The sequence below is a fragment of the Narcine bancroftii genome, chromosome 10, assembly GCF_036971445.1.
Source record: "Narcine bancroftii isolate sNarBan1 chromosome 10, sNarBan1.hap1, whole genome shotgun sequence".
Taxonomy (NCBI): Eukaryota; Metazoa; Chordata; class Chondrichthyes; order Torpediniformes; family Narcinidae; genus Narcine; species Narcine bancroftii.
In genome coordinates, this window is record NC_091478.1 from 78,249,926 (window position 1) to 78,262,548 (window position 12,623).

A 12,623-nucleotide genomic window follows, 5' to 3' on the forward strand; every position below is an offset into this window, starting at 1 on the left:
TCTACTAATCTCATATAAGCACTCTTTCTGATCTGAGACTGACGAACAATGAGGTTTAAGAGAAACTCACTGAACAAACCTGCAGATGCGGTGGGCTGGGCGATAGTGGGTTGGTCTTGCTCCACTTTTTCTTCTTTGGGTATCTTGAAACCACATGATGGACAAAAGTTGAAAGTTGTCTCTAAATACTGGCCACAATCTGGACAATACTTAAAAATCATGCTGAAAAATTCAAAGGCATGATAGAGGAATTAATTGAAATGCTATGAAGCAGGGACATCAGTCTGAGTGTCTAGTCCTTTGTTTCTTGCAAAACAAACTGATATACAGAGCCATTAGTTTCATTTCATACATTTACAAATGTAAATATTAATCTTTTATTTGTCTTGTGATTTTACTTCAACACAATTTTTTTTTTAAAAACCACAATGCTGGACAAGATTTTGATTCAGTTGAATCAAACAAAACCTTCAAAAGTTGTTTAGTGTCGTAATCAAACTGTTGACCTATTGAAAAAGAGCTATACAACCCAATACTACCTGGTAGCACATAACCCAATGCCCTTGGGGGTCACATCACATACAGAGAAAAGATTAGGGCTTCTGCCAGTTTGTTTTTACTTCAACCACGGGGTCTACAGATTTTTGTATTTTACTCCAGGTACCTACCATCCACTAAGAAATGCTAAAGTCATAAAACACCTGTTAATTGTCTGAAAATATTTGACACAAATCACACAAAATTGGAATGATCTCTTAAAAGAAATACAACAAATAATGGCAAAATCTTATATTTTATATTTGTGAGGAAAGCTGAAATTTGCAATAATTATTCTGTTAAGCATGTATATGTGTACAAAGCAAGGTTCTCAAATTTATTAAATTGAAATCTTGCATACATACCCAATGAAAAGCAAATTTAAAAGGGCAGAAAATTCAGGCAATTAATTTCAGTCTGATAGGTATCTTAGTTTCCCAAAAGACATCTGTCTTATTATTGTGTTTGCACCAAACCCCATTAAAATATTTCCAGCCTTTCCAAAAATATTTGTATTAAAGGCAGAAAGAGAAGTCACGAACTGTGTAAATGCAGAAAATGACAGAAACACTCAGCAGCATCTGTGTAAAGAGAAACAGAGCCAATTCTGCTTTTTACACAGTCCTTTTGTTCCAGGACATCCTTTTTAATTGCTGCCTAAAAAGCACTGTGACAGAATGGGGGTGTCATTCCAGTCCCAGCATTTTCCCGGCAACAGATCTAGTAACAGTCCCGGAATGCCGTCTGTGTAAAAGGCACTTCTGGCACTCCGGGACCAACTCAGGTAAGGACGTATATGTGAACCGTATTTTTTTTTAGTGTATTTATAGACAAAACATGCAAGTATACTTGGTGCGGAGGAGTGCTGAGACTTTCCTGTTAAGGTTTGGATTTTAAACTTGGCACGGGGGAGCGCTGAGAGTTCACTGTTAAGGTTTGGATTTTATACTTGTCGACAAGATGACCCCTGATTTTGGGTCAAATTTTTAACATTCAAGAACTGTCTTATACGCCAGCATAAATCGTGTGATTGTAATTATTTAGGTGTAATTTTAAAAGTATTTAGAAACATTTTTAACTTTTACTTTCATGCCCTTGAATGTCAGCACATTTAATAACTTTGATAAGCAGTGTCAGCTTTCACACTTGACAAATCTCTGCCCCAGCTACTCCACCAGGAGCATTCTGGAGGAATGCCAAGGACCTGGAATTGAGGACACTGGCAGCCAAGGTTGTGAGGACCATATGCAGCATGGACTGTTCAGCAGGATGTAATCCACTGATAAGAAGCTTTAGTGGTTTTCAAACTATCCTTCCACTCACATACTACCTTTAGTCATCCAAATGCTATAGGTAGTAAGTGATTTCTTAAGGTGGTATGTGAGTAGAAAGAAAAAGTTTGAAAACCACTGTTTTAATCATACTTAATTGGCTCGCCAAGTGCACGGTTTCCTAACTCCCAAGGAAATAGGCCAATGACAATTTTTCTCAAGCAAAATATTGAATTTAGAGCAGTGGTTCTCAACCTTTTAATCCCCACTCACATCCCGCCTTAAGTACTCCCTCACTAATCACAGAAATGGCATGGGGATACTTAACATGGTATGTGAGTGTTATAGATTAATATTTGCAGTAGATTTCCCACATTCATTTATACATTTTGCACACATTTTCCCATGTTGTTATAAATTGTGCGTGTGTCTGTTTTATTCCTGCTATGATTTTCCCACGCTCTTCTATTAATTGTTGTGTTAATAAAAGTAATGTTTGATTGCAAACCCTTGTGTCCAGGCTCGTCTCATAAAACGGACACTTTCTCAACACAATGACCAGTGCAGGAACCGACATGTCAGTGTCGGTGTTACTCACCATTATTACCCTAATTTCAACCTTGCACATAAGACGAAGGGAATATTTTTGAGCCACTTTTTGGGAGAAAAAAAGTGGGTCTAACATGGTATCAAATACATTTTAAACATGACACTAGACATTGATGCCGACACTGTTGAGTTACACGTCCCACCTCATTTGCTCGTAGAATGCCAGCTTGCTGTGTAAAAAGAGGAAATGATCTGGAAAAATGCCGGCTTTGTTCGTTTCAGTGTAAACAACCATAGCCATCTTAATGCTGGGTCTTCCTCACAGAAATATTACAGAATTTCTGTGTGTAAAAAAAAAAATGTTTCAAGCTGAAGACCTTTCTTCAGAACTGGAAAGTTGACAAGATCTGTTGAGCATTCCAAAATCCTTAATTTCAGTCTTACAGGACATGCAATTTATTCATTTTCAAATCCAAATTTGCATCAGATACTGAAATAACCATTTGTAGCAATACACTCGTAACTCTTTTTAGGGTCCATTAGGTGCTTTATGTGAACTACGGACGCAGTCAAAAATAAATACAATTCCCAATTGTAACATACTGTAGCGGCAGCTACACTACTAACTGAAGGATCGCACAACTAGACGGGTTGAGTTCAGTGAGCAAAACTAATTTATTGCAGGCTGCCTGGCTGGTCTTATTCTCCCAGCTTGGATCTGGCTGAGAACCACGCTGGGGGGCCCCGACATCACCGGGGCATCAGGTGGGTCCCCAAGCACGAGCTTCTGAGCCCGGTGCCGAGGTCAGGAGGAAACCCCCGACGGCGCGATTTTGGCCGGCTGCTCTGCCGTGTGCTTGACAAGCGGGGTCGGCCTAATGGCGTACCACCACAGCCCGCCCCCAGAACTGGCGCCAATGTCCTTTTTTGCCAGGCGGCCTTGCTTCTTGGGTTGGCCTACAACTACTGGCTCGGAAGGGTCAAGGAGGGCTGGCTTTAACCTGTCCATCGTAAACAGTTTCCTCTTACCACTGATGTCCAGTGTGAAAGTGGATCCTGAACGCTGGACGACTTTGTACGGCCCTTCGTATGGTCTTTGTAGAGGTGCTGTGGACGGGCCCCGACTGATAAAAATGTACTCTGTGGAATACAGCTTGCTGGGGATGTAAGAGGCCCGTGTGCCATGTCTGGGTGGCAGTGGGGGTGTAAGGAGTCCAACTGGGCCTGGAGGCAAGGAAGTAGAAAGTGCGGTGTCTGCTGGGGGTTGTGAAGTGCGTTGACAAACTCACTGGGTAGGGCTAGCGGTGCAACATAGACCAGCTCGGCTGATGAAGCCTGTAGGTCTTCTTTGGGTGTCGAGCGGATGCCCAGGAGCACCCAAGGCAGCCCGTCCACCCAGTCGGGGCCGGTGAGGCGGGCCATCAGCGTCTACTTATGGTGGTGGTGCAATCGCTCGACTAGTCCATTGGCCTGTGGGTGATAGGCTGTGGTGTGATGTAGCAAAATTCCCAGCCAGTTGGCGAGCTGTGCCCAGAGCGCAGAGGTGAACTGGGATCCCCAATCACTGGTGAGGTAGTTAGGGACGCCGAACCGGGCAACCCAACCGTTCAAAAGCGCTCGGGAGCAGGAGTCCGTGAAGGCATCTGGCATCAGGATTGCCTCAGGCCAACGAGTGGTGGGGTCTACCACTGTGAAAAGATAACTGTTACCTCAGGAAACAGGTAAGGGTCCGACGATGTCCACATGTATGTGGCTGAACCGTTCCCAGACATGTTTGAAATCTTGTACGGGCGCTCTGGTGTGCCTGTGTACCTTGGAAAGCTGGCAATGGGTGCAGGTTCTGGCCCAGTCTGCAATCTGCCTCTGAAGCTCATGCCAGACGAAATCTTCTGCCACCATACGGACCGTGGACCTGATGGAAGGGTGGGAAAGATCATGGATATGGTGGAAGGCTTGTCTGCGCCACTGCTGGAAAACCACTGGACGCGGGGTGCCCATGGAGTCATCCCACAGGACGGTGCCCTCATCGTGAGGTGTCGGGAGGTCCTGGAACCGCAGGCCCGTGATGGCAGTCCTGAAGGTCCGCGTCTCCTCATTGGACTTCTGGTCCCGGGCGAGCTGATCGGTCGAGGCCGGGTGTCAGCACGCAAATGGCTGATCGTGAGAGTGCGTCGGCGACCACGTTGTCTTTCTCCACCTTGTGCCGAATGTTGGTGGTGAACTCTGACACGAAGGAGAGGTGACACTGTTGGCGGGCCGACCAGGGATCTCTTGCCATAGCAAGAGCCTGAGTGAGGGGTTTGTGGTCAGTAAAAATGGTGAAAGGCCTCCCCTCCAAGAAATAGTGGAAATGATGCACCGCCAGGTACATGCCCAGCAACTTACGATCGAAAGTGTTATACTTGCGCTCTGGCAGGCGAAGAAGTCAGCTAAAGAATGCCAGTGGTTTCCACTGTCCGTTCACCTGCTGCTCCAGGACGGCGCCGACGGCTGTGGCAGAGGCATCGATGGAGCGCGCTATTTGCAGGTCAGTGCATGGGAGGACAGCAGGGTAGCCTTCGCGAGAGCATCTATCGTGGTTTCAAATGCCCTGCTCGCCTCTGGAGACCAGGCAAGTGTATTGTCTTTGGCTGCGATGAGGGCGAAGAGCGGCTGCATGATGTGCGCAGTGCCTGGAATGAAGCGGTTATAGAAATTGACCATACCCATCAACTCCTGTAGCCCCTTGAGGTTGTCCGGGCGTGGGAACTCCCTGACTGCAGCGACCTTCGTAGCGGCAGGTGTAGCTCCTTCGGTCGTAATGGTTTGGCCCAGGAACTGCATGGACTCTTTCCTGAACTGGCATTTGGCTGGTTTGATCGTAAGGCCGCGGTCGGCCAGTCAGGAGAAGAGGGTGCGCAGGTGAGAGTGTTGTACCTGGTCTCTGCTGGCGACAAGGATGTCGTCCAGGTAAATGAATACGAAATTCAAATCCCTGCCCATTGTGTTCATGAGGCGCTCGAAGGTCTGGGCAGCATGCATAGGAACTCGAACAAGCCGAAGGGGGTGATGATGGCCATTTTGGGTATGTCCTCGGGGTGCACCGGGATTTGGTGATACCCACGCAATAGGTCGACTTTGGAGAATACCCTCGTGCTATGCAGGTTGACGGTAAAGTCCTGGATGTGAGGGATCAGGTAACGGTACTGTCGCATCGTTAAGCCATCGATAATCTCCGCAGGGGTGCCAGCTGCTGGAGGCTTTCGGGACCAGGTGGTGAGGTCCAAGGACTGTCGGTGTGTTGAATGATCCCCAGCTCCTGCAGAAGCAAAAACTCTTCCTTCGCTATCTAGAGCTTATCCGGCGGGAGCCAGCGTGCGTTGGCATGGACCAGCAGGCCTTGGGTGGGGATGTAATGAAACACCCCATGGTGTGGTGATGCGGCAGAGAACTGCGGCTTGAGGAGGGACAGGAACTCGTCCAGGATGTGCCGTAACTCGTCCTTGGGCATGCTGACCGCGGTCATCTGCGGCTGATTTGTGCGAGAGGCGTTGAGGCAAACATATTGGAAGGTGCGGGCATCTACCAGTTGCCTACCTTGAATGTTGACCAGGAATCCCCGGGCGAAGAGTAAGTCGACACCCAGGAAGGCGGTTGGGAGAGATGAAACGGTGAACCTCCACGAGAACTTCTGCTGGCCAATCTGGAAGTGGACGGTCTTGTCTCCATACTTTCGGATCTCCGTCTAATTGGCTGCATGCAGGGGAGGTCCTCGAGGCCGGTTCTGGGACTTGATGGCTGTGGCTGGGTTGACGCTGATCTGGGCCCCGGTGTCGACGAGGAAGCGTCGGCCGCTGATTGAATACCGCAGGTAGAGGAGACTGTGTTCTTGGCCAGCCGCCGCAGCCATCAACAGCGGCCGGCCTGCTCGTTTCCCTGGAACGAGCAGGGATGACGACATTTCCGAGTTTTGGCTCCCCAGCGCTGGTGGAAGAAGCAGAGGCCTGAAATGGATGACTTGCTTCTGGATATGCTCTTTGAGGACCCTGCAGGGGCCGGGTGTTCCACTGCAGCACTAGAGGAAGGCTTGGCATGGTTACGCCCGTGACTCGTAACCTGCTGGACTGCTGAGCCCTCTGGGAATCGTTCGAGTCGTAGCTCCTGAGCCTTTTGAGCGACCTTCCTAGGGTCAACGAAGCTCTCCTGGGACAGTAACGGTCGGATGTCTTTGGGCAGATGGTCGAGGAAGAGGCGCTCAAAGAGTGGGCAGTTGGTGTGATCGCCCATGAGCGTGAGCATCTCATCCATCAATTTGATTGGAGTTCTGTTCCCCAAGGCGTGGAGGCGCAGCATCCAAACGGCATACTGACGCCCGGAGAGGCCGAGGGAGCCGGTGAGCACCCGCTTGATGGTCCCGTACTTATCTTCCGCGGGTGGGTGCTGAACGAGGTGCAGCACTCGTTTGGCGGTGGCCTGGTCCAGGGCAGCAACCACATGGTAAAACTTGGTCAAATCCGATGAAATCTGGCGGAGGTGTAACTGGCTGAACCAGGTCTCCGGTTCCTGAATCCAGAAGTCAGGAAGCTTGATGGCTATAGCGTTGATCGAAGGGTCGTTCACGTCGGGGTCACCAATTGTAGCGGCGGCTACAATGCTAACTGAAGGATCACACAACCAGATGGGTTGAGTTCAGTGAGCAAAACGAATTTACTTCAGGCTGCCTGGCTGGTCTTACACTCCCAGCCCGGACCTGGCTGATGTCACGTGGGCCCCCAAGCACGGGCTTCTGAGCCCAGTGCCGAAGTCGGAAGGAAACCCCCGACGACGCCATTTTGGCCGGCTGCCCCGCCGCGTGCGTGACAAGCGGGGCCGGTTCGCCTGCCTAATGGTGTACCGCCCCAATATAAGTAGTTTGTGGACAATAGTTTAATTAGTCATTTTAATATGCTAAACAACACAAATTCTGTGTAGGTCAATATCAGTATGTGCAAGAATTGGCCCATCTATATCATAATCACAAAGAAAAAAAATGCATTGAGTTTGCAGATAACTCAGAGGTTGAAGGGTCGGAATAAATAATGATGAAAAGTTCATGTTGGGGTAAGAGGTTCATTTACTTCGTGTGTGTGTGTGTGTGTGGGGGGGGGAGATGAAACTGAGACCACAATCTTAATACTGGAATAATGTCGAACGGGCGTTGACAACTGGGATCTGGGATGATTTCACTTCTTTATGACAATGTTCACATTTGCATAGTTTAGTAGTTCCTGTTCAATAATAAAAGTGGAATTAGATTCGAATTGAAAGCTTGTCACGTTCGATCCGGAAGCGAAGCCTAAACGAATCTAGTTTCCAACCACGTACATTAATATATATAATTTTAAATCGAGCCTGTTGAAATGGACGATTTTATTGGCATTACTCTTTCATTCCTTCAGCTTAATGAAACCATGCGCCAGCAGCGGGATAAATCGAGCGTCAGGCTCCGCCGGTGACTAGGCCGCAGGCAGATGGGTGCACTGATGTGAGGGCCCGTTCCCCACCGCCGGGAGGCGAGGCCGGGCAGGAACCCCATCATCCCCGAGCCTACCTGACAGAGCCGCATTCACTGGGCCCAGGTGACTTGCAGCTGCGGGTCTGAGGCCTGCATCTACGCGGTGGCTGGCGCCGGCTTGGCCGCCGGAAGCTTCTGCTCGTCCGCGACGTCGGCCGCTCCAGGGCAGCGACGTGTGCTCTGCCGGACCACATGGGGGCGCTCGGACCCGTCCCCGGGCACTTACATAACCATCCGACTGGGCCACCATGCACGTGATGGGCCGAAGGGGCTGATGTCTGATTCCCACACCGCAGTGACGAGACCTTCCAGTACCCGCTTTTTTAATGACCTGAAAAAGTGCACAAGTAAGAGTCCTTAAATGACTCTGAGTTTTTCATTGAGGAGTCTGATGGTGGAGGGGTAGCAGCTATGAACAAGTCACAAAATTTGTTGTTTTGTGGCAGCATCACACTACAAACATTCATAGAAACAACGTTACAAAAATAAATAAAAATTGTGCAGTCAGTCAAAGTAAGGCAGTGTGGCTCATTGAGCATTCAGTGGGGAAGAAGCAGTCCTTGTGCTGCTGGGTGCTCATCTTTATGCTCCTGTACCTTTTCCCTGATGGTAGCAGAGCAAAGAGGAAATAGCCTGGATGGGGGTCCTTGAGTCACAACCTGTTGAAGATGTTCTCGATGGAGTGAAGCCTGGTGCCCAAGATGTCACAAGCTGAGTTCACAACTCTCTGGAGATTTTTCTTGTCCTCAGCGTTGGCACCTCTGTACCAGACAGGGATCCAACCAGCCAGAATGCTCTCCACAGTACACCTCTGGAAGTTTGAGTGTCTTTGATGACATATCGAATATCCTCAGACACCTCACAAAGTATAGCCTCTGGCGAGCCTTCTTCGTGAATGCATCGACATGGACAGATCCTTGGAAATGTTGACATTCAGGAATTTGAAGTTCTTAACCCTCTCCATAACTGACCCCTTGATGAAGACTGGTTCGTATTTTCCTGACTTCCTCCTAAAGTCTACAATCATCTCCTTGGTTTTGCCTACATTGAGTGCAAGGTTGCTCTTGTGACATCAGCAACACTAGCCATAGGATGAACGGATAATTTATATCCTTGAGGGCACGACTGAAACAGATAATGGTGCTTAATTATGGGGTCATCTTTCTTGATAAGTGTTAATTTTAGGTTAATGTAATTAATTAGTATGATGTTTGAATTGAATTTATGTGTCTGCAGTCAGTTGGAGGAAGCTCTCTTTCACTGTTGACCTGTTGGCATTCAATCTTTTATTATCTTTATCCTAACCCTGTTGTCTTTAATTGAAGTTACAATGACTCATTCTTTTTTCTGGCTGGCACCCATTAGTTATTCAATTATATTAAATTGCAAATGGAAATACAAGTATAGAATGTGAAAAGGAAGCAGGCAGGTAATTTGACAAGAAAGTCAATAATCTCAAAGAGTTGTGCTATCAATCTTACCACTGGTCTAATGAACTACTTAGCAGGAGTGATAAAATCATCCCTTGCTGGATATAAATATTTCAGACAAACATTTGGAGTGCTGCAAACTTGGTTGCTTTTAAATAATTCTTCAAATATTTCAGGAGTTTTTAAAATAATCAGTAACAATTATTTTTGTTGTAAAACTGGACATAATTTATCGAATACAGCATCTTTAATCATTCTCAGCAGATGCTATTATGTATTCCTCTCAACGTCTGCCTCTGATCCAGATCACCTGCTTTTATTTAATTTTTCTGCATTCTGAGGTGAGGTAAATCTCATTTCCAAGTAAACAAAATTTACTTTATGCTAAATGAGTTTTGCTTGCAGCCAAAGTCAGATGAAGGAACATCGCAGTGTGTCCCAAACATGGACATCTGTTTCTGTGCCCTTTTGAGCGTCTCAGAAGAGCAGGAAGAGGGGAGAGTAGGGAGAGTGGGTGGCAGTGGCAGTGGCTCAGGGAGGGGGCACTTTGGGGTGGCTCTGAAAGGGTCACCCGACTCCACATTCATTGGTCTGGGACCAAGTGTGGGTCAGCTGGCCACTGATGCACAGCTTGTCTCAGTTCCATCTTGAGGGCAAAGTGTGTTCCCAGGAGCGCCAGTGTGTGTTATTTTTCCAGGGGCAAAAAGTGATGTGGTTGATGATTGATTCTTGGTTATAACGACCTGGAGAGACTTCAGTGAACATTCCGCGTGAATGTATTAATTTTGCTGCATGGTTCACGACCCTGAAAGAACAGGTAGCATTTATATGGCCACAAAGTATATCCTTTGCTGAGGGATGCTTAATCCTCTGGCACAGCCCCTGGGGCCACTGATGATAAAGCTGAGTGTTTATTTTTATGTGGGAGCAGCTGAGGGTGATCGGGTGAATGCATTGTGTAGCAGGCCAGATAAAATTTGGACTGTAGGTTTCCCGTCCCAGGATTAGGCAGAATAATGGTCTGGTACAGACTAGAAGGGCTGAAGGGCTCATTTCTGTACTGTTATGTTCTATGGTTCATTCGAAAGCAGTGATAATGGTAGACATTAAGAATCAAATTGCGGACATTTCTTCCAGCTCTGATGACAACAGAGTTACAAAAATAACCAGCAATGACAGTTAAGACGGGCACACTCCAATGATGTGAATGGGGTGGAAGAGTCCTTGTAAGAGGACAAGGAAGCTTGCACACTCCTCAGAAGCACAGACCATTGGGGAGACCTTCCAATTAACAAGGGGTATTTGTGGTTGGAAATGTTCTCCCAGGTCAGTCATTGGGAACCTGATGGACTTTTACACATGATAATGAATATTTATCATTCCCAAACATTTGTGCATATTTTACCACTTTACTTTCATGCTTTCCTTGACCCCCTGATTGAATGAGAGTATCACAACAGTGCTGGCCCAGCAGAACCATACTGACTTGGTGGTAACGTGCTGTGACCATACATCAGCAAGAAAGTGCAGTGTTCTGTTTTTGAGTGTTGAATGATTTAAAATCACAGCCTAGGACTTGCTCAGCATCACATTTTGAACAATCTCCCAAATGTTCCCATGCTGAGCAAAGCTTTTGGCATTCATGGTTAGAAATGCCTGTATTGATACAAACATTCAGTAATACTACTTCAAACTAATCTTCATTTGGTATCATATCATTTCTCTACTCTGATACAATAAAATCTTAATATACTCTTTTAGCCATCAGTCTTCTAGACTTTAAAATTTGAAGGTTTTTTTTGCTAATGGATGTGAATCACGTTGGGCCACAATGAAGAAGGTCTTAAAAACAAATGAATGTCCTCGCAAGAGCTTCCTGATCATAAACTGATAATTTCTATTTCATTCAAATCAGTGCCAAGCCATTTGGATGTCTTTGTTCCTGGGTGAAATGAGCTCGCTCAGACCAGCTCTTCATAATCTGGCAATTGCTTGGTCACATTCTCCAGAAATTCTGCATTGAATTGATTCTTTAATTTAGGGAGACCATTACGTTACTTTCATTCTGAGTGAGCAAGACCCGGATTGAATGTTAAAGGCTTCAAACTCAACCAAAAAATGGATCATGCATGATGACTTTGCAACATGTCATCAAAATCGTCTTCATGAAAATCTTTATCATCCCAGATTAAAAATAAAAAATTTGCTTAAGTTTTTCTATGCATTTAATGACATGGCTATCATATTAATTTTTTTAACATATAAAATGTGATTGGACATCATTCACTTAAGCTTTGTTAACATACCACATTGATTACATCCAAACAGAATACTTGATTTCTTTTAATCCAGAAATCTATCAGAAGTCAGAGCAGGAAATGTCTGAGGCAGAAGATCCATCATAATGAATGGTAGATCTGCAGTTGAATGACCGATTGGCATTTCTCATGTTCTCATTTTATTTGTGTATTAATTCTGCTGCTGGTAGCAAATTCAACATACCTCTTCCAATTTTGGCACTCCTATGAGTGGATTATAGAGGAGTGCATTGATACTATTAGAAGTTTCTCCAACATGTTGAAAATTACTACCTAATGAGGGAAGAGCAGTTCTGGATTTCCCGTAGCTGGATAATAACGTTGCAACTAATTATTACTTGACACAAGGTGATACTTTATTTTCCAGGTATTCAATTTGCCTTAACAAGCCTGTTTCACACCTGCAGGTATTGCTGGACTGCAAAAGGATGAAGCAGTGAAGTGTTTCAAATTGATTAACTGTAAAGAACTGTCTTAAGTTCAACTGGTCGCCGAATTCACGAATCATTACAATTGAAACCAAGCTTGTTGAGCAACTCGTGAAGCAAGATCCACAGGTGTATTAAACTCAATTCCAGCAACTGCAGATTTTCTCACTTAACAGTATTTCGAACTTGTTGCATGTACATCAGACATTCCCTGGATTGGGTGGCATCCTGAATAAGAGATCTTCTGTAATACATTATCATGACTAATTTAATGTTTTTATAAGTTCTCCCACTCTCTCCCCGATCACAGCAGCAGCACCTCAGCCAGAGGTTTCCCTGTGACACAAGCACTAACGTCACCAGACTAACCAGGTTGGCCATTTTCCCTTTTCAAACTGCTGGATCAGGATGCTCAGGTAAGTTTTACTGAGTTCCCTGACCACCTCTGAAGTAGGTCCGGGACCTGGTTGGGCCCTTTCAAATTGCTATGCAACTCGGTCACTAACTGTTCAAATTGCCTGGTTAACCCCAATTAAAATGGCAGTTTGAAGGGGCCT

General features: G+C 46.1%; 1 protein-coding gene across 5 annotated transcripts in view; it reads right to left on the reverse strand.

Moving 5' to 3' along the window:
- vrk3 (VRK serine/threonine kinase 3) overlaps positions 1–8,099 on the reverse strand; it is a 50,892-nt gene extending 42,793 nt beyond the window's left edge. The window contains exons 1-2 of one of the 5 annotated variants that reach the window (XM_069901508.1): positions 7,927–8,099; positions 80–222 (exon numbers count right to left, since the gene is read on the reverse strand). In XM_069901508.1, coding sequence (XP_069757609.1) covers positions 80–222; positions 7,927–8,084 — 301 coding nt within the window. In that variant the 5' untranslated portion in view covers positions 8,085–8,099. Of the gene's footprint in view, positions 1–70; positions 223–2,560; positions 2,674–7,926 lie in introns of those variants that run through there. The other 4 variants (XM_069901507.1, XM_069901512.1, XM_069901511.1 and 1 more) reach the window with 4 other exon arrangements.
- Positions 8,100–12,623: the final 4,524 nt, after the last annotated feature.